This window comes from Aspergillus saccharolyticus, assembly GCF_003184585.1.
Source record: "Aspergillus saccharolyticus JOP 1030-1 unplaced genomic scaffold BP01scaffold_7, whole genome shotgun sequence".
Classification (NCBI taxonomy): domain Eukaryota; kingdom Fungi; phylum Ascomycota; class Eurotiomycetes; order Eurotiales; family Aspergillaceae; genus Aspergillus; species Aspergillus saccharolyticus.
Window position 1 is genome coordinate 842972 of NW_020290617.1, and position 19483 is coordinate 862454.

The 19483-nt window shown below is 49.7% G+C and overlaps 6 protein-coding genes across 6 annotated transcripts; 5 read left to right on the plus strand and 1 right to left on the minus strand.

The window, feature by feature from the left end:
- Window positions 1-798: 798 nt before the first annotated feature.
- On the plus strand, window positions 799-1515 carry BP01DRAFT_354806 (uncharacterized protein). The gene is made up of 3 exons (XM_025574531.1): window positions 799-815; window positions 872-975; window positions 1026-1515. The coding sequence occupies exon 3, from the start codon at window positions 1029-1031 to the stop codon at window positions 1416-1418; it is 390 nt and encodes a 129-aa protein (XP_025433582.1). The 5' UTR covers window positions 799-815; window positions 872-975; window positions 1026-1028; the 3' UTR covers window positions 1419-1515.
- BP01DRAFT_336356 (Hsp70 family protein) lies at window positions 1322-4166 on the plus strand. Its single transcript, XM_025573235.1, has 4 exons — window positions 1322-1518; window positions 1587-1710; window positions 1766-1831; window positions 1941-4166. Exons 1-4 carry the CDS (start codon window positions 1492-1494, stop codon window positions 3719-3721), a joined length of 1998 nt encoding a protein of 665 aa, XP_025433583.1. The 5' UTR covers window positions 1322-1491; the 3' UTR covers window positions 3722-4166.
- Window positions 4167-8928: 4762 nt separating this feature from the next.
- BP01DRAFT_291911 (uncharacterized protein) lies at window positions 8929-10480 on the plus strand (the record flags this gene model as incomplete). The annotated part of the gene is made up of 2 exons (XM_025571673.1): window positions 8929-9333; window positions 9494-10480. 2 exons carry the CDS (start codon window positions 8929-8931, stop codon window positions 10478-10480), a joined length of 1392 nt encoding a protein of 463 aa, XP_025433584.1.
- A 300-nt stretch (window positions 10481-10780) lies between these two features.
- Window positions 10781-12612, minus strand: BP01DRAFT_219828 (S-adenosylmethionine-dependent methyltransferase). The gene is made up of 4 exons (XM_025571132.1): window positions 12569-12612; window positions 12315-12500; window positions 11925-12086; window positions 10781-11848 (listed from the first exon to the last, which is right to left on the minus strand). The coding sequence occupies exons 2-4, from the start codon at window positions 12373-12375 to the stop codon at window positions 11082-11084; spliced, it is 990 nt and encodes a 329-aa protein (XP_025433585.1). The 5' UTR covers window positions 12376-12500; window positions 12569-12612; the 3' UTR covers window positions 10781-11081.
- A 1073-nt stretch (window positions 12613-13685) lies between these two features.
- faa4 (long-chain fatty acid-CoA ligase FAA1) lies at window positions 13686-16804 on the plus strand. Its single transcript, XM_025574532.1, has 5 exons — window positions 13686-14468; window positions 14540-14565; window positions 14633-15028; window positions 15090-16234; window positions 16307-16804. Exons 1-5 carry the CDS (start codon window positions 14026-14028, stop codon window positions 16394-16396), a joined length of 2100 nt encoding a protein of 699 aa, XP_025433586.1. The 5' UTR covers window positions 13686-14025; the 3' UTR covers window positions 16397-16804.
- Window positions 16805-17403: 599 nt separating this feature from the next.
- BP01DRAFT_380811 (uncharacterized protein) lies at window positions 17404-17757 on the plus strand (the record flags this gene model as incomplete). Its single annotated transcript, XM_025577248.1, has 2 exons — window positions 17404-17417; window positions 17565-17757. 2 exons carry the CDS (start codon window positions 17404-17406, stop codon window positions 17755-17757), a joined length of 207 nt encoding a protein of 68 aa, XP_025433587.1.
- Between the last annotated feature and the right edge of the window lie 1726 nt (window positions 17758-19483).

A 19483-nucleotide genomic window follows, 5' to 3' on the forward strand; every position in this document is an offset into this window, starting at 1 on the left:
TTCACCAAATCAAGCCTTATGCACGCGGCAGCCCGCATCCCGCATTTAACTTCCTGAGCTTTACCAACCCTCTCGCGTGATCATATTGCTCCTCAGAACAATCACCTCGGGTGAGAGCATCGGTTCCGTATATTAGTAAAGTAAAACTCGACTATAGACAGGCAGTACATCGATCGTTAATTCGTATCCTGACCATAGCTGGGTATGGAGGTAGTTACGAATCCTGATGGCACAACTCTAACTTAGTAGTGTTGGTGGAAATGTCTGACTGGTACTAAAAGACGAAGACCTTTACCAGATCCAAGAGGTAGGACATTTGACTTGAAAGGACTGATAACATTTTATAGCCGCGAGCAAATTCAAAGTCCTGATCTCAGCATAGGTGTTCCGGGCGTGGCGCCAGGATAAGCCTCACTTACTTGGCTGCAAGGCCAACATTTGAAGCAAAAAGTGCAATATCACTGCCAGTGGCATGGATAAGGCTTGGTCTTAGTGGGATGGAAGAGGTGTCTACACAGTAATATCTTATGGGAAAGATGGCGACTCTCATGTCACATGTCACATGAAGCAAACAGTACATAGTGACCTCCTCGTAGGCCTGGGCTATTGCCTGACATGTCGTGCCGTGACTCATTTGGCTAAGTAAGTACTGTACATACATGGAAGCCGATTGAAAATATACAGTAGTCCAAGCACGCGTACATTCTTTTATACGAACAGAGTCACAGACAGAGGATAACAGAGACGACCTATACACAAACTTAATTAGAGGAAGGAGCGCACATTCCCAGAAACCAGATCGAAGGCCATCCCAGGTTTGTGCAAACGGCAGATATTGACTCTTCACCATGCAGACTCTGACTCTGATTAGTGGTGGCCGCTCATCGGAGCTTTCAGCTGGGGAAACGGGTACTGCCGGCCAGTGGTACTTGCACCTCAAATTCTCAATGCCGGGCTGGTTCTTGCTACTAGTAGGTAAGTATCTTGTTCCGTAAGACTTAGCTCGATCAACTGAAAATCAGTAGATGATGCCAATAGCATTCATATACACATACAAGAGCCGACAGGTTTCTACCCATGTATATGAAGGCAAGCTTTCGCCACATACGAATAATGAACGTTCTTCTAGCTTCTCGAAGTCGAGTCACAGTCCCGACCCTCAGCCAGAGCGGTCAGAAGCAAAGAAGAGATCCTATTGGGTGGTTTGCAGCAATGCCGTGATTCTACCAAGTTCGACGACGGGCCGAAGCTCTCCGGGACGATTTTTACGACACCTGCCGTCTCCCTTCTTTTACTTTCTTCTCCCCGGAATCAGTGCAGAAAAACTTGTCAACTTCTTCCTACCTCTCTTCCCTTCTCATCCTATCCTACCTATACCCTTTATACCTCTCTATCCATACTCCTCTCCCCTCGATTGAATCGACCGGAGTGCTTCTATACTTCCATTTTCTTTAATACCTGTATTATCCCTTCCTTTTAATCACATTCACAATGCTGTCCTCTCGTATCTCCCGCGCGGTAGGTCCTTCATTCTCCATTCTGTATAAATCAAGATGTGCGCGACTGACATGGTTCATTCTTCACAGCTCCCGCGCACTGCTTTCACTCGTGCTCCCGCCTTCAGAGTTCCTGGTGCTTCCATTCGGAGATGGAACTCCACAGAGGGTGGTGAGGAGAAGGTGAAGGGCCAGGTCATCGGTATTGACTTGGGTATGTTGACAGAATCAGCCATTTTCTCATGGATGCAAAGCTCACGGATGATCAGGTACCACCAACTCCGCCGTCGCTGTTATGGAGGGCAAGACCCCTAAGATCATTGAGAACGCTGAAGGTATGTGAAGCATCTTCTCCCCTGGCTGCCGTCAGCTACATTCTCAAATTACTGTCCAAAATTCACATTTACTTGGAAGCAAATGATGTCTAACTCTGCAATAACACAGGTGCCAGAACCACTCCTTCCGTTGTCGCTTTTGCCCAGGATGGCGAGCGCTTGGTCGGTATCGCCGCCAAGCGTCAGGCCGTTGTTAACCCTGAGAACACTCTCTTCGCCACCAAGCGTCTCATCGGTCGCAAGTTTACCGATGCTGAAGTCCAGCGTGATATCAAGGAGGTCCCCTACAAGATCGTCCAACACACCAACGGTGATGCCTGGGTCCAGGCTCGCGACCAGAAGTACTCTCCTTCCCAGATTGGTGGTTTCGTCCTCAACAAGATGAAGGAGACTGCCGAGAACTACCTTAGCAAGCCCGTCAAGAACGCCGTCGTTACTGTTCCTGCCTACTTCAACGACTCCCAGCGTCAGGCCACCAAGGATGCTGGTCAGATTGCTGGTCTCAACGTTCTCCGTGTCGTCAACGAGCCCACTGCTGCTGCCCTTGCCTACGGTCTTGAGAAGGAGGCTGACCGTGTTGTCGCCGTCTACGATCTTGGTGGTGGTACCTTTGATATCTCCGTCTTGGAGATCCAGAAGGGTGTTTTCGAGGTTAAGTCCACCAACGGCGATACTCACCTCGGTGGTGAGGATTTCGATATCTCTCTTGTCCGTCACATCGTCCAGCAGTTCAAGAAGGACTCTGGTCTGGATCTGTCCGGCGATCGCATGGCTATCCAGCGTATCCGCGAGGCTGCTGAGAAGGCCAAGATTGAGCTGTCCTCTTCTCTCCAGACTGAGATCAACCTTCCTTTCATCACTGCTGATGCCAGCGGTGCCAAGCACATCAACCTCAAGATGACCCGCTCTCAGCTTGAGTCTCTGGTTGATCCTCTCATCAGCCGTACCGTCGAGCCCGTTCGCAAGGCCCTCAAGGATGCCAACCTCCAGTCCAGCGAGATCCAGGACATCATTCTCGTTGGTGGTATGACTCGTATGCCCAAGGTCACCGAGTCCGTCAAGTCGATGTTCGGCCGTGAGCCTGCCAAGTCTGTTAACCCTGATGAGGCTGTTGCCATTGGTGCTGCCATCCAGGGTGCCGTCCTTGCCGGTGAGGTCACTGATGTCCTCCTGCTGGATGTCACCCCTCTGTCTCTCGGTATTGAGACCCTCGGAGGTGTTTTCACTCGCCTGATCAACCGCAACACCACCATCCCTACCAAGAAGTCCCAGACCTTCTCCACTGCCGCTGATTTCCAGACTGCTGTCGAGATTAAGGTCTTCCAGGGTGAGCGTGAGCTCGTCAAGGACAACAAGCTCCTTGGTAACTTCCAGCTTGTTGGTATCCCTCCTGCCCACCGTGGTGTTCCTCAGATCGAGGTCACCTTCGATATTGACGCCGACTCTATTGTCCACGTCGCTGCCAAGGACAAGTCCACTGGCAAGGACCAGTCTATCACTATTGCCTCTGGCTCCGGTCTCTCTGACTCTGAGATTCAGTCCATGGTTGAAGATGCTGAGAAGTACGGTGCTCAGGACAAGGAGCGCAAGGCTGCTATTGAGGCTGCCAACCGCGCCGACAGCGTCGTGAACGACACTGAGAAGGCCCTCAAGGAGTTCGAGGACCGCCTCGACAAGGCCGAGGCCGAGCAGATCCGTGAGAAGATCGCTTCTCTCCGCGAGTTCATCGCCCAGAACCAGTCTGGTGAGGGCACTGCTACTGCCGAGGAGTTCAAGCAGAAGACCGATGAGCTCCAGAACGCCAGCCTGACCCTCTTCGACAAGATGCACAAGGCCCAGTCTGAGCAGCAGCAGCAGCAGCAGCAGTCTGAGGGCGAGAACAAGGCCTAAGTGTATCACTCAAACTTCCCCTGTCTTGACATGGGATATTTATTATCTCATTCTCAGTATTCCCTAGAGGTTTTCCTCTTCACTTTTTTCATGCATGATATGTACACATACCGATAGCTTTGATTGATTTCTTTGTTCGGTGTATAGGTGTTTTGCTTTCCTTTTTTCCTTTCCACCCCCCCTATGTACTTTGTTGTTCTCTTATCCCCCTTTCCTAAACTCATGTTCGCAATTTCTGGGACGGATCAGCGTTTGTTTCTGACGGAGGGTAATCCGTTGGGTCGGATGCATGGAGTGTCTACATCTTTGTAACTTAATGACATCACGGCTGGGGGACCACTAAAAAAGTATGTGGTATGGGAACATGTGACAATAGAAGAAGAAATTCTCCTCTCGATTCAAAATATTGTGCAATGTGCATGCCTTCCAGATCTATATCAACTGGGAACTTTCTTCTGCATGGCAGACCTGCTGGAATCGATCAGAATCCGAATTGTGGGCCGAATGGGCGCGTGTCCAAGGACTTCAAGAAGTACCTAATCAGTCCGACCCATGCTAACTCTCTTCAGCACTACTGTCACTGGTACTAGTCTCTTCTCAAGTTCTCAACCAGCAAAAAATGGAGGCTACGTAGTGCGTATTACAATCTCCTACTAGGAAGCCCAGTAAATATGGTAGACTACCGAGTTGCTACCTAGCTCACACCCACAGTCGTACCGCACCGGCTCCAACATCCATTTGAGGAGGGTCCGGCCCGTTTTCATAATTGGCTCCGTAAGTTAGCACTGAGACACTTTGAACGCCTTACACCAAAAAACGTTGAAGCCAGTCTTACCTGTCTCTGAGTCAAAACCTGACCCGGCAATGGGAATAGTGGTCTGGGTCGTATGAAAGGTCGACCGACATTTCTGAGTCTGAGGCCCCGTCCACATTGATCCCCGAATGAACGAGAACGCAAACACAAACCAAGGAATCATAGAATTCTGTTACATTTTTCTCCATTTTCTCCCATCGTCGAATGTGCTCACTAGTCTAGAGACCATGTGCTAAGGACCGCCAAAGGAGAAGATGGGGGTGGGGGGGGTACGGCGCCAGCAACAGAGCGCCCTAGGCATCCATACTCTAATGAGATGGGCGATGCCCGCAAATCGAATTCATGCGCTGCATGAAAGAAACGTAGATGTGCTACGAATAATGCTCGTTAATTGGGGCATTCTCGACTTTTCTTCTTGTTAAAGGAGAAGTAAGGTAGACTGCAGAATCCAACAATAAGTGCGTCGTCCATGGGGAAGACAAAACAAAGCACGGATCTATTAATTACTGTTGTCCTTGGCGGACGGCGTGATTCTCCAGTCGCAGCGCTTATTCCACTGTTGCAGCCTCACATATCGAAAGGTGTTGATGGTTGTAGACGAATTAACATTACTGTGGACAATTCGCGGAGGTGGAGTTGCATCCGCGCTGTTATGCAGTAGAACAGGGCTGGAAGAGAAGTAGTAGTAGTGGAGGAGGAGGAGGAGGAGGTGGTGGTGGTAAGATAGTATGTGGCAATCCTTGCATGCAGACGATTATTCATTGTTTAGAATGAAATCAGGCAACGATGAAGACTGGAGTACTTCCTGGGCTCCAATGTAGCGAGAGGTGTCCGGGGTATTGAATGAGTCTATGAGAGACTGCCACGAATCTACTAATAGAGGGAACATGGTTATGTGGGCTCTTGTTGACATTGGCTAGTATAGTATAGCCTAGTACTCCGTACAAGGTTTTGAATGCGCTGGAATGTTGGGATAGGAGGAGGGGCAAAGGGAAGTGGTGGGCAAGAGAGATCCGCTCTCACAGACTTCCATCAATCAAGGATAGACGAGAAGGGAGAGGGGGGGGAGCAGAATCATTGCTCCATACTAGTGGAGCGGGATATGCAGGATTGACAGTGTCTTTTGGACTTATCGATCTAGATGATTTAATATAGTTCAATGGTCTATTCCGGCAGGCCAGAACACCATCCATCTCTGGACATGGACGGGAGGCATTAACTGCTTGAGTATGGGGTAAGGGGACATGACATATATGGTTGGCTGTTAGAAGTACACAACCATCATCTTCCCCTATCAGCTTGCGCGATGGTCTCCGACAAGCACACCACACACCTTGGGTAGATGACCAAAGATGTTAAATGGTCGATGTATGTTGGTTGATGGGTGGGGGACGGGATCCGGTAAACTTGTGGTGGACAGTACTTCTGTCCTTATCGGCAGCACACAGCTGTAAGCCGCAGCCAATCTCCACTGGGAGACTTGCAGCTGTAGTGCTGCAGAGAGGACAAATCAATGCTGTACACAACTGCAGTCGATACATTGCATGGCTGAAGGGTTGGCAAAGTCGACTCGATTTTGGGCCGGAGTTCATACATCATGGATGTTTGAACAAGATAAATGATTTGCTGAGGCGATCTACTAAAGAGTAGAGTCTCAGTGTGAGACCGCGATACAAGTTTTGAACCTTTTTCTTTGTTTTATTCAGCTCGGACCCTGACTGACTGACTACTACGGAGGACTTAACGTAAACTAACTACTTCGCTTCATGAAGACAGAAGCCTGTTACTAACATCAAACTTGGTCTTATCCGACTGTTACCGACCCAGAAAAGTCTGGATCGTCTGTTGCGCCGCCCCGTTCGTTCTACCCTGGCTCCGGCTTCATCGACCAAGAGGGCGCTCCTCACGTCCAGCCTAATTTCAGAGGCCACTTGGAGCAAGTCTATTTTCTTAGATTGAGGTCTACACGTCTGGCTGCAAATTTTCTCCTTCATCATTTGTCGATCACTCTGCTCATGTACCTGTTCCAGGAATAATCCAGTCGAGGTTTGGGTCATTCCCCACTTAGTGCTCTCATTATTACATACGGAGTACTCTTCTCTGTACAATCGTAGTACATCATCCACTTTTCTCCTTAAACAGTTGAGGAACAGGTACCGCCCACTTTTCCGTGGTCAGTCTGTCTTTTCTGTTTCTACCCTGCCGTCTTCTCTCACTGCTCAAGCCGTTTGATCCATCTGTCCATTCATTTCTCGAAACTCGGAACTGGTGGTGTTGGTGTTGATGATCGCTGTCGCGATCATCAGAGTGCCGCCAACTGCAATCCCATTTGGCCATGTGTCAGACACTAAACTTCCACGATATTTTACCTGTCTTCACTGGACTCACATTACAAGACGAATAGTAGATCATTTAGGCCTCATTGGCTGCCAGCCTCATGGCTAAAAATAAAAACCAAGGTAACACTACTGATCAGACTGAAAGAGGGTTTGGAACCGCTGGATGTACCGCATAATAACTGTTTTCATTAATATTACGGCACAGCTTCTTTCTACTCGCCGGATTCTTTTCAAAAGAGTTGGAAATGCCTTGGTGATTCATCGTCGATTTACCGAGGCGAAAAGCCCCCGGAGAAGGACCACATCAACCAAAAGAGTCGCAGCTCTTAGTCTTCTCTTACTGTGGGCGTACCTGATCATTTTTTGGTTCCAATTGTACGGAGTATGATCCCACCTTGTGTGGTTCCCGGGATTTCACCCGTGGTGCCCTAATTGATCTGGCACATATCATACCCCTGGTCTTCGCTCTTAATTCTCCTTTTCTGTTGCTTGTCTGCTCTACGCTAGGCGATCAAGGCATTTCATATCTCAGATTCAAGATTAGATTTGGGAGGGGAGGGGGCCCAGAAATGGATGATGAAATAAGAATATTTTACGGGATTACATTCATAGAATCCTGGACCGCATTGTGTTTGTCACTAGTGTGACAGTAGTGGGTTCCTTAGCTCGGAGGGGGGTCCCAGGCTAATACAACACATAATAAGTTTGGGGACTGAAGGATTTTGGCACCGAGTGGGAGGTGTAATCATTCTGACTACGGCGTTTTAGGGCAATTTTCCATGAAGTTCCAGTTTTCTTCCCGCTTCTTTTGTTCTTCTTCCAAAAGAGAAATTCAACGCCTGACAGCTCTAGTGTCTAAATTTCTTCTTAAAATCCTCCGAACCATGTTGCTTTCATGCCAATGGAATTTACAGTCGTGCGTTCTTGTCCTACTTAATTCGGAGAACTATGGCCAATATTGTCAATTATTACCAGATCTGACAACTGGAGCTCACTAGTGCTGTTGCAGGTCCCAGATTTCATCCATGGACTTGTTTGTTTCCAACTGACCGTAAAATCAAACTGGCTTTTGTTCACTGCTCTAGTCTAGTCACTTCTGACTACTCTTGACTAGTTTTATTAGCTACTAGCGTCTTGACTAGAGCTGTCCCAGCTGACTGGTTTAATTTGATTATTATTATTCTGGTGATTATTGTTAAGTTACTTTTGATTAATATTTCTCCAACTCTGGATCCTCTCTATTCTTGCGCTTGTTTTCTTTTCGATGTTGTTGTCTGAGCTTGAACTTTCGTTCAAACTCCATCTCTACTAAGGACCCTTACAATTCTCAATCTATCGCCGATAATTCCTCGTTGTTGTTGTTCTTCTTCATTGACTTCCTCAATCCATCAGAGCCCTTACTTGGCCGTTACCACACTTGTCTCTCAACTCCAGTGGGTGACATCCCACCCACCCATTGAGGGATATTCACGGAAAATTCTCTGAAGGTAGGAAAGAAAGAAAAGAGAATTGCAGGGGAAAACGGGCAAGCTGCATCGCGCTAGCATTGTGTTTTTCCTTTCTGTTCTTGGATGGTACAGTAGTACATCTATCCTACTGCATCTTGAGTCTTGACAGTGCTTTGGTCATTGCTGCAAGTGTAAAAAAAGAGTAAGTACAGTCCCTTTCAGCCTTCACTCAATCAATGCTTCCTTTCTACACTACTACGCCTACCCCCAATAAGTTTTATTATATCATCCGCTGTGCGACTGGTATCTTACCTGTACTTGAACCCTGATCTCCTTTCCTTTACCCCCTCCTCCCTCCAGTCCCTCTCCTACACCTCCCTTCTACCACCCTTGTCTTACTCCCGGCTGGGTCACGCATGCTCCTTTAATGAGAGAACAACGAATACTTGATATATACACATCGAGTCGTGCCAACTCTCTTTGCGTTTCTCGAAGCGCATCTCTTTCGCGGCTGCAGCAAAACCCCCAGCAAACTTTCTCATGTGCATGCCGGCAACAAATAACTGCAAATCGCTAATCCTCCAATTGAGTATCCAGTCTCCCATCATGACAGTTGCAGCGCCCCCCGTGGCACCAGTGCACGAGAATGGCATTAACGGTGGTGTCGGTCATCATGTCAATCCTATGAGCCTCCCACGTTTTCATCCAATCGCAATGAATCCGAGCCAAGCAATTCCCCCGGAGCATTTGATGCACGGTCATCACCAATTTCGCCCTTTCCCACCACCTCCTCCTCCTCCCATGCAGGAACCGTCAGGCCCGCCAGCTCCTGTTCCGGTTTCAGGACCACCTGCCCATCATCCGCATATTGACCAAATTGAAGCACGCCTGAGGCAGCTAGAACATGAAGAAGCGGCTCGTATGGCGGCTCGTAGCCATCTTCTCGCCATGCGCAAGCGAGAGGACGAAGACTTTCGTAGGTTGACTGAAAATGCGGAAGCAGAAGAAGAGGTATGGTTAAAAGCAACAGCAGCAAAAAGTGAACTTGTCCCCTTTATTGTTTTTTTTTTTTTTTTTTTTTTTTTTTTTTGTTTTTTTTTTTTTTTTTTTTTTTTTTTTTTTTCCAAAAAACACTTCCATCTGACATGATATGCTTGTGCCTTCAAATTAGGAACTGCGTAGGCAACGAAAACGCTTGAAAAGAGAATCCATGGGCCTTGGATATAACGCTGGGATGGACTCTCCGCCCCTTCGACCCACGCCGCCTCGTCGTCTATCGGAGACCAATGCAGCCACTACTCTTGCATTTTTCAAGCAGCAAAGCCCCCCAGAGCCTCGTCCGATCCCCCCTCCTCCGACACAAGCACCCGCACCCCACGTTCCTCCACCTCCTCAGCACATTCACCATGACCCCACCGGTGCAACCTCGATCAGACGAAAGCAGAAATACACCATCAAAAATGTGGAAGCTTGGGGGGAGCGACACGGGCGCCCGGCAGCGCATGATCCCTCTGGCAGGGCTCTCTGGAAGCGTCCCTCAGACGGTAGCCTGGTCTATCTAACTTGCCCGGTATCCGGCTGCGGAAAGGCTGACTTTGTGACTCTCCATGGGTTCATGTGCCATTTGACGAAGAAACATAAAGACCGCAGTCTGGGCAGTCAATCCCGCGCATTAGAAGTATGCGGATTCGTCTATGACCCCAACGCCCCTCTCCCCCCGGTGGCAAATGTCAACCGCGCATCCACAGAAGAGAGCCGACTTGAATCAGGCCCCACAGATCATGAAGGATACCAGCAGGAGCTGGACTATTCCTCTGCGTCGGATGAAGAGGAAAGCCACGAGATCCCAGTGAAAACGGAATCCGCAGATAGGACATTGCCTGCACCGCCATTAATGACGATGCCCTCCGTTCCCGAGCTTCAAGCCCGCCTGAACGGCTCGACGAAACAATCCATCTCATCTATCATCGACCGTATTTCGGAAGATGAACACCGCGAGCGGCTGGATCATACGAACCCACCGCGCCCCATGGAAATTCCAGTGCAGACCTCACCGGACCACAAACCCAACTTCAATGACGAGGCAGATTTCCCTCATCCACGTGAGCATGAAAAAGAAAATACTGACCCGAAAGCAACGGCCGAGACAACACAGTAATAGCAATCTTATAATATACTAATCTTATCAATTGCATTGCGATAACTCGGATGACGCAAGATATTCGCATCACTTGCCTTGCATAGTTCTGAGCATGTTTCTAGTGGATTGTTTTGTCTCAGTTGTCTCATGAGAGAGGGGTCTTTGCGTCAATACCCTCCTTTGTATATGTGGGTGGCCGTTTGCACGTTGTTTCTACTTAATGTAATAATGTCTTACCTCATATGGCTGGCCCGAAGGTCTCGAGTTATCCTTGCCTTGTTGTCTACCGTATTTTTATCGCTTGCATGTAATGGATGTTCATGACTAGCTTCGAATGATGTTATCAAACCTTCTGAATTGAAGGGTGGGCAATTCGTGTTATAATTGCTGTATTCATGTGCTCGGGCATGCTCGTATCATGTCGAGGTCCTCACGCGTAGGCATGATTGACCCGGTTTATCCTTTCAACTATTTTCATGCCGCGTCACTCATGCTTTGACACATATACATCCTCTCTTCGACTGGGGGTCTTTGTGAGATTAGCCATCAACCTATACGGTACGCAGGATATGCCAATGCACCAGCTACCCACAAGCAGTCTCCCCATGACCCACCTCATTCACCTCAGAAGCAGCAAATGCACCAAATACCCGGTACCGGACTTCAACTGCGGCCCGAGCACCTCATCGCTGACTCTCCAGACGCGAAACACACGCAGCGTCTCCTGCAGCCAAGCCTCAAACACCTCAGGCGACCGCTGCTGCTGCGCGATGAGACAGATAGTCGGCCTTCTGCGTCTCCGCCCATCATGCCCATCCGCAGCATAAACCGGCCTCAGCCGACAGATGTCCGCGCACGTGCGCACAAACGGCGCCACCAGCGCCTCGTTGTAGATGCAGTCACACGACACGAGGAGATCGAACCCTCGATCTGCCTCCTCTTCCTCCTCGTCGTCGTCGTTGCCGTCCAGAGGGGCAGCTTCGAGGCCCACGCTGGCTTTGAGTGACCCCGCGACGTCGAGTTCCCAGTCCAGGGACGTGAAGGTGATATTCGGGGAGGATGTTGTTGTTGTTGTTGGCGGCTGCTGCTGCTGCTGTTTGGGTTTGCGCTTCGGTTGTTGTGATTGTTGTTGGCGTTTAGAGGATTTGGCGGAGGTAGATGGATGGTAGTTGGTCTCGATGTTCTGACGGAAGAGCCGGTACACATAGTCTTGGTCCGTGGCGATGTAGTGATGGACTCTTGGCGCGAGGGTGAGGGCATTCAGTCCTGAGATGCCGCAGCCAAGCTCGACAATGGTGGAAGAGGCGGAGAGGAGGGATTGGGTCCAGAGGGGATTGGTCGGCGAGGAGAGCCATTCGGAGAACAGCGGAGTGATTTTCCAAAGGACTGTTTTCCCAGCGTGTCAGAGATAAGTGGTGTGTAGTAAGCTAGCGGGGATGGTGAGAGAGGGGAGAGGACGAACCCGCGCCTGTTGTGCCGCCCGCGCGAGACGAGGAGAGTAACGTGGGAGACTGATGGATGGAGTAGTCTTGGTTCTGGATGGTGAGGTCAACGGTAGTAGCGCGCGAGTCGACGAAGCCTAGATTGGACGAAGGAATGTCTTGTGCGAAGAGGTAGAACGCTTCTGTAGAATGAAGGAGGTGGGATTAATCACTAAGGTTCTAACGGAGCTGCCGCTGAGGGGTATGATGAGGGTTGGGATTGGCTATATGCAAGCAGATAGAAGAGTAGCCTGCAGTGCTTTGTCGTTCGTCTCCACAATGTAGGGAACTATACAAGTCGGTTTTTCTCGGTGTTGCGTATGGCATGCATGCTGTTCGATCTTTGAAGCAATGGAGTATTCGTGACATACCCTCTTCGGCGTCTTCTACCTCTTCTCCAAGTAATGAAAGAAAGCTAGTGATCTGTTCCATTGTTGCAAATCGTGTTGCTTGATAACAATTGTAGGTACAGAGATGTGGGCTATAGTATGAATTGAGCGGATGGCTAGAACATTCGGGGATCGGCGACACGACGGTCAGAGCAGAACGGTACGAATCTAGAGAAAGAGTCAAGTTAGCTTTACTTATTCATCCAACCATCGAGATGATAGATAGGGCATAGTACACTGTCAATTTGGTAATAATCAGCAGCCGATCCGCACAAGCGTATTTGGCTTACTCTAACAATTTCAGCAATTCCTCGGCATGTCCCGAAGGATGAAGTTTTCCAGACAAACAATTGGGGAACGATCCGGAGGGAGAGTGACATAAGCAACGCATAAAGCCCGCCAGCATAGAAACGCTCTATGTAAACGTGACCATTTCCACTGACATAGCCATTAGCCGACGGGCCGCGGACTAATGCAATTCCAGTTACATCCCCTGAAAGCTCTTTTGTCCTGCTGTATCGGTGATTGATGCTCTATTCTTCGACCCACGCGACAAATTCTTTGCCGACATGTGAAGAGAGTAGTTCTTACATACAGAGCGGCTTGCGATTCAACATAACCTCTTAAGGGGCGGAGCCGTTCTGTGGTCCCGAGGATAGCCCTGTCGGCAAAATTTGCTCTACGGGTTTCCTGTCAGATCTTTAATGACGATGGGGGCGTCATTGTACTCCGTACTAGAAGGTCATAACACAAGCTGCTATAAGCGGATGACTATCGGTTGTATCTTGGAACGCTGCCATTCTCCCTTGAGGTGTCTGGACCGCGGCCATCCTGTATTCCTGCCATTCTACAACACAGTAAATATACAGTAACTACATGTACCTCGTATCTACAGTTCTGTAGCACCTCGTGCGCTATACGACCCATGCTTGGAGCTTCTGACCTCTCTTCCCTCCGTGGCGTTGAATGATTTGCCCAAGCATACTAGGTAGACGAATTCTTGCAGCAAGAAAATCAAGAAGAAAACTGGAACGACCATGGGTTGCTTTCAGTGTACTCTGTATATCCAAAGGTACCGGATATTCTACGGTAGGCAGTCTGTAATTCTCACCTCCAATCGCTCTGCCGAGTTCCGTCATACCCAACCAAGACCTGCGAATAAGATTCGGGGAAAGAGAGGGGGGGAATCACCGCCTTGACCAATTTCCCGCCCAGCCACAACAGACTGACTTCATTATTCTGCACTGTCCGGACTGAGTAAGACCTCAAATACGTGACCAGTAACTGGAGGTAGCTTCAACCTGCCTGTCTCTCTCTCTCTCCTTCTCTTTTCCCTTTCCCCATCTCCAGTTCTTGTCTCGTTTTCCCCTCCCCGCCTTCCCAGTCAGTTTCCCTCTATCTCTTACTCGATCTTCTCATCTGCCTCCCCTTCATTCCTCTTAAATCGGCAAGTTACCAGTTCTGAAGCTTTCGCGGAGTGGAACTTGTTTACCGTAAGTCGATCTTTGACTTTGTGCTATCCGTCCGCCTTCCTCTGGTTCCCACTCTCCCAGGGCGTTTGCCTCCCGATGATCACTCTTTCAACTAGAACCCAAATTCCACCTCGAGGCTGACTAGGAGCTCTTCCTCTTCCTCTGCTGTCCACAGATCCTGATCTTAGTCCGATCCGCCGAGCGCTGAGTCCTCCTTCGCCATGACGAACTTGAAGGAGCTGCGCATTCAACCGCGCATGTACAAGAAGCCGCCATTCTCGGTGGAAGTCCCGGGGGTTGAACCCGTCGAGGGAGAGACCATCCCTCGTCGTCTGCCGGTCGCGAAAGACGGCCTTCTCGAATACCCGGCTGAAGATGCCAGCACCACCTATGAGATCTTCCGTCGCTCTGCAAAATTGTACGGAAATTCGAAGGCTGTCGGTTCACGTCGCCTGGTCAAGACCCATGTGGAAAAGAAGAAGGTGAAGAAAATCGTGGACGGTGTTGAGAAGGAGGTCGACAAGGAGTGGACCTACTTCGAAATGAGCGGTTATAGCTTCCTTAGCTTCATCGAGTACGAGAAGCTGGCGCTTGAGCTCGGTTGCGGTTTGCGCAAGCTCGGCATTGAGAAGCCGGAGAAGATCCACCTTTATGGCGCAACAAGGTACGCGTGTAACTTCTGGTGCTTGATGAATTCATACGTATAAAGAAGGCTAACGGTGGCGGTTTCACTAGTGCACATTGGCTGGCCATGTCACACGGTTCGTGCGCATAAGTGTCTAGTTGTTGATCGACCACGTTACTGATTGGATTGTCTTCTGTTTACAGGTGCTGCATCCCAGTCGCTGACGGTTGTTACTGCATATGACACTCTGGGTGAGGAAGGGCTGAAGCACTCGTTGGTCCAAACATCCAGTCTCGCCATCTTTTGCGACCCTGGCCTCATTCTCTCTGTGGCCCACGTGCTGAAGGATGTGAAGTCCATCAAGCATGTCATCTACAACACCGACCAGGAAGTCAAGAAGGATGACTTGGACAAGCTGAAGTCCGAGTTCGATTATCTGAACGTTATTAGCATTGAGGAACTTCGCAAGCTGGGCGAGGAGAACCCTGTGGATCCGGTACCTCCTAGTCGCGAGGACCTGTGCTGTATCATGTACACTTCTGGTTCGACCGGCCCTCCGAAGGGTGTCTCCTTGACTCAGGCTAACGTCGTCTCCGCATGTGAGTTTCGGATCTAACCCATGTTTCGTGCACGTTGGCATCAAAACTGACTATAGGATAGGTGCGGGTATTGATGCGATCGTCGGACCCTACATCGGACCCTCCGATTCGCTTTTGACATATCTTCCCCAGGCTCACATTCTCGAGTTCATGTTCGAGAACCTTTGCCTCTTCTGGGGTGGTACCATGGGCTACGGAAATCCTCGCACTCTCTCGGATACCTCTATGCGTAACTGCAAGGGAGATATCCGGGAGCTGAAACCTACAATTCTGGTCGGTGTGCCGGCGGTTTGGGAGTCGGTCAAGAAGGGTGTTTTAAACAACTTGAACAAGAATAACTTTTTGGTCAGGGGTCTGTTCTGGGGAGCTATGTCTGCCAAGAACTTCCTTATGACTGCTGGTTTCCCCGGGGTAGACGCGGGTGCTGGAATCCTCGATGCTGTCGTTTTCCGCAAGCTCAAAGAGGCAACCGGTGGCCGACTGCGCATCATGATGAATGGCGGTGGACCAGTCTCGAAGGATACGCAGAAGTTCTTGTCCATGGCTATTGCTCCCATGATCAGCGGCTATGGATTGACGGAAACATCGGCAATGGGTGCTTTGAACGATCCTTTGGCCTGGAACCCGGATGCTCTGGGCGAGATCCCGGGCTCGATCGAAATGAAACTCGTGGATTTCCCAGACGCCGGATACTTTGCCAAGAACAACCCTCCCCAGGGTGAAATCTACATTCGTGGGCCCAGTGTCAGCAGCTGCTACTGGGAGAACGAGCAAGAGACGAAAGAAGCATTCACCGAAGATAGGTGGTTCAAGACTGGCGACATTGGCGAGTTCGACAAGTACGGACACATCAAGATTATTGACCGCAAGAAGAACTTGGTCAAAACCCTTAACGGAGAGTATATTGCCCTGGAGAAACTCGAGTCCGTCTATCGTTCGTCCCCTGTGGTCGGCAACATCTGTGTCTACGCCGCGCAGGACCAAGACAAGCCGATCGCCATCATCGTTCCTCTCGAGCCAGCCCTAAAGAAGATTGCCAAGGAAAACGGCATCGAGGGCGAGAACTTGGAGACTTTGGCACACAACGAGAAGTTGAAGTCTATTGTCCTCAAGCAGCTCCAGGCTGCTGGCAGAGCAGGCGGTCTCAAAGGCATCGAAATCATCAACGGCGTCGTACTGTCCGATGAGGAGTGGACTCCTCAGAACGTAAGTCGAAGCATATACCAAGTAATTCTGCACGCCATGCGGCAAACAACTAACTTTTTCTTATCCGGACAGGGCTACATGACTGCTGCTCAGAAACTGCAGCGTAAGAAGATCCTCAACCGCTTCCAGGCCGATATCGACCGTGCATACGGCAAGAAATAGAGAGACTATATGAGCTATCTCTTCTGTATCCCTTTCTTATGTGTTTTCACCCATTTCCTTGTGTACTTCTTTAATCGGATATCCGCGTTTGATGTCGTGATGTCGCACCATCACTCGTCCATTGCATGTTGTCTATCTGGCTGCTTAATTGAATGATTTTTTATCTGTCATCTTGGATGTGATATGTGTATACACCACATTATTTTGCTGCTCTCAGGCCTTCGGCGCGTCACATGCTCTTTTCAGCAAACCTCTTGAGGTTTTGTCTTTAGTTTTCGGCTGTTTTGAGGGGATCGGAGAAGTAGGCGAGGTTACTGAATAGAATAAACAGCCCGGCCATCTCTCCTGTGGCTGCTCTCTATGGACTGACCCAACGACTCGATATTAACGTTGAGATCTGATCACGACTGCTACAGCAATATATGATGCTGAACATTAGTGCGTGCCGCAGTTCTACTAAATGGGCAGGAATCCCCAAGGGGAGCCCACACACCGTTTTAATCCAGTATTCCTCCTTGAATTTAGTAGCAGGACAACGCCGTGCCAGGCACCCTAATCCCCAAATCCCATAACACGCAGCGAAGTCTCCGAACTAGAAGTATAATCAGCATGTCTGGCTGACTGCCTCACGACCAGTTTTAAAGACAATATTGGGTGTCAGTGTGTTCTCCGTGAACGTCAAGTTACTATTTAGTACATACAGTAGTAGCCCATCACAACGCTAGCCCACATCTGCACTAGCGCCCTTCCCGCCCCATTTTCCCCAGGAGAGGCCAAGAAGCCCGACCCATCATCGGCCTCGATTCACAATTCTTCAACAATTAATTACTGCTGCTCACATATTTACTCCTATTCAAGCAGGTAGACCATTGTCTGCGGTGTCCCCGATTCCAATCACGGGAACCGATCACTTTCTCCGCTATTGAGCTATTGTCGGCTAGCTAGGTGTTTCCACCGTGCCAGTAATCTTTTCCAAAACACTATAACTCTGGTTGGATTTTGCTAGAATGTCGTTCTGGAGGTACATTTTCCTTGCTTCATTTTCCACCCCCCCCCCTTTACTATCCTGCCCTCTTCCTCCCTTCGGTTTGTATTGAGTGGGTGGAGTGCTTTGTTTGTTCTTACGATATAGATACTAACGACTGCGTGTAATCGACATCATCTCTAGTTCGTACAAAAGTCTCTCCCCCAAGACGCGAGCCCTCTTCGGAGTCGGCGCCATGACATGGGCGGCTATTGGTTTGTGGGCGACGCCGCAGGTGGAAGGCGCCATGGGCTTGACGCCGACGCCGGAGGAGCAGCAGGAATTGGATCGGAAACTGGCCGTTCGGGTGACGAGGGTTGAGAGAGATGGGAACTGAAAAAATGCGCTTGATATCTTTTAATTCCCCACCTACCTACTCGATACAGACACCACGGTAGAGAGAGCGGGAGAGAGAGAGAGAGAGAGGGAGGGTTCTCTATCAGCCGATCATTGTGGGTTGTCTGGGTTGGGCCCCACGACGGTTGATAAGTTGGGGAAGGGGAGCCTGGAGGTTATGTTTCCGTACGGCTGGCGCTAAGGCTACACTTCTATGATCAACCGAGGGGCGATATGGGTTTCAAACGGACGCTGTTCTGCTCATGTCGGTTTCTGATGGGACCCGAAGCTCTGTGTGCTCGTTATCGGGACTTGACCTGATCTGGCGAGAGGCGACTGGCCACTTGTCACATGAGCGTGCAAGTCTTGCAGCAGGCGGAGTTTCGAAGCTGAAGGATGCAAGGAATGAGACATAGTGGCGACCAGACGCGAATTGAGGTTAAGATGAAGAAGCTAGGAGGGAGGCGGGCAGATAGTCGGCATGTCACTGCAGGGTATGGGGTAAAGGTGGTCCTCGGTAGGCATTCGCTCCTCGTCGCGTGTCTGGCCTTGTCGAAAGTTTGTTGATGGGACACAACATCCGCGCAAGCCGTTTCGTGAAACAGAAGTCTTGACGCATGCAGTGTTGGGATGAGGTTCGGAGAGAACAAAAAGTGTGTTGATTTGGATGATTGACAATCTTGTTGTGGTTCATCTTCTTGGCCAAATAGGAATAGGTGTGAGAGTTAAAACTGCACTTGATAAGTCGAATAAAATGAAGCCTTAATGCACAAATACCATACGCAGCAAAATGGTCCATGATGCAGTCACCAAGTGAACGAAGTGCGCATCCAGGGTCTGATCCCAGAAGGTTTGGGACTTGCCCGCCTCGCCAACACCACAACGAGACTATTTAATTGAGGCCAATGTTGATGCAGAAACCAGCGTATACACACAAGGGGTGTGCATGGTGGGTTTTTTTCCCCTTCCTTTCAGGAATGTCAACCGGCCGTGGCCCATGGTCTCGGATTCGACACCCCTAGGCCGAAATCAGACCGGATCAACGGACATACTGGCCACAAGGGATCTCTGCTTCAGATGTTTCCTGGGATCTTGTTGCATGCAGTTGGCCGAGAGCCCCCTATTTTCCACATGATCCGCCCTAGACGATCCATGGGATGAGGTATTGTCGGTATTGTCGCTTCTCCGTAATAGACGGGTAGTTCTAAAGTGGCAGTAGCCGCCACACTGACCGTTGGTCAGAATTGTGCAAGACGATAGGTTTCATACCTTGCTCTGGAATCGAGATGATGCGGTGAAATCGACGAAGGATTGAACCCGACAGTCACACCACGCGCCGGATAAGTGTCGTGACTTAGAGCAAAGCGGCGCTCATGTCGGGCGCTGTTCCTCTCCAGCAAGTAATCTTTGTCTTTACCGTTGTTCACCAATGGTCCTCGTCTCGGTGGCTCGCAAGGCCCGGAGCTGATCGTTATTACCTCAGGACTTTTTCCTTTCTTCCTCCCTGCTTCCTTGTACGACGTGCATGGTGGGCTATTCTAGGGAAGCTTCATTGCGTCGAGATTGTCTGGCTCCGGTAGCCACGGCATCCCCACTTGCCACCGTTGAAAATCGATAAGCCACTGGAAGAGACAATCGAATCGGAATAATGTGAACTCTTATGATGTTCCGAGCCATAAAGGCTAGATCAGCTGCATGTGGTCCTAAAAAGGACTACTGAGTCGTGG

Coding starts and splice junctions, on each gene's coding strand:
- BP01DRAFT_354806 (XM_025574531.1), top strand. CDS start 1,029: ATGCCAATAGCATTCATATACACATACAAGAGCCGACAGGTTTCTACC.
- BP01DRAFT_336356 (XM_025573235.1), top strand. CDS start 1,492: ATGCTGTCCTCTCGTATCTCCCGCGCG. Junction 1,519..1,586: donor CCTCTCGTATCTCCCGCGCG/GTAGGTCCTTCA, acceptor CATTCTTCACAG/CTCCCGCGCACTGCTTTCAC. Junction 1,711..1,765: donor GGTCATCGGTATTGACTTGG/GTATGTTGACAG, acceptor ACGGATGATCAG/GTACCACCAACTCCGCCGTC.
- BP01DRAFT_219828 (XM_025571132.1), bottom strand. CDS start 12,375: ATGGAACAGATCACTAGCTTTCTTTCATTACTTGGAGAAGAGGTAGAA. Junction 12,087..12,314: donor GGTAGAAGACGCCGAAGAGG/GTATGTCACGAA, acceptor TTCATTCTACAG/AAGCGTTCTACCTCTTCGCA. Junction 11,849..11,924: donor GGGCGGCACAACAGGCGCGG/GTTCGTCCTCTC, acceptor CTGGGAAAACAG/TCCTTTGGAAAATCACTCCG.
- faa4 (XM_025574532.1), top strand. CDS start 14,026: ATGACGAACTTGAAGGAGCTGCGCATTCAACCGCGCATGTACAAGAAG. Junction 14,469..14,539: donor CACCTTTATGGCGCAACAAG/GTACGCGTGTAA, acceptor CGGTTTCACTAG/TGCACATTGGCTGGCCATGT. Junction 14,566..14,632: donor TTGGCTGGCCATGTCACACG/GTTCGTGCGCAT, acceptor TTCTGTTTACAG/GTGCTGCATCCCAGTCGCTG.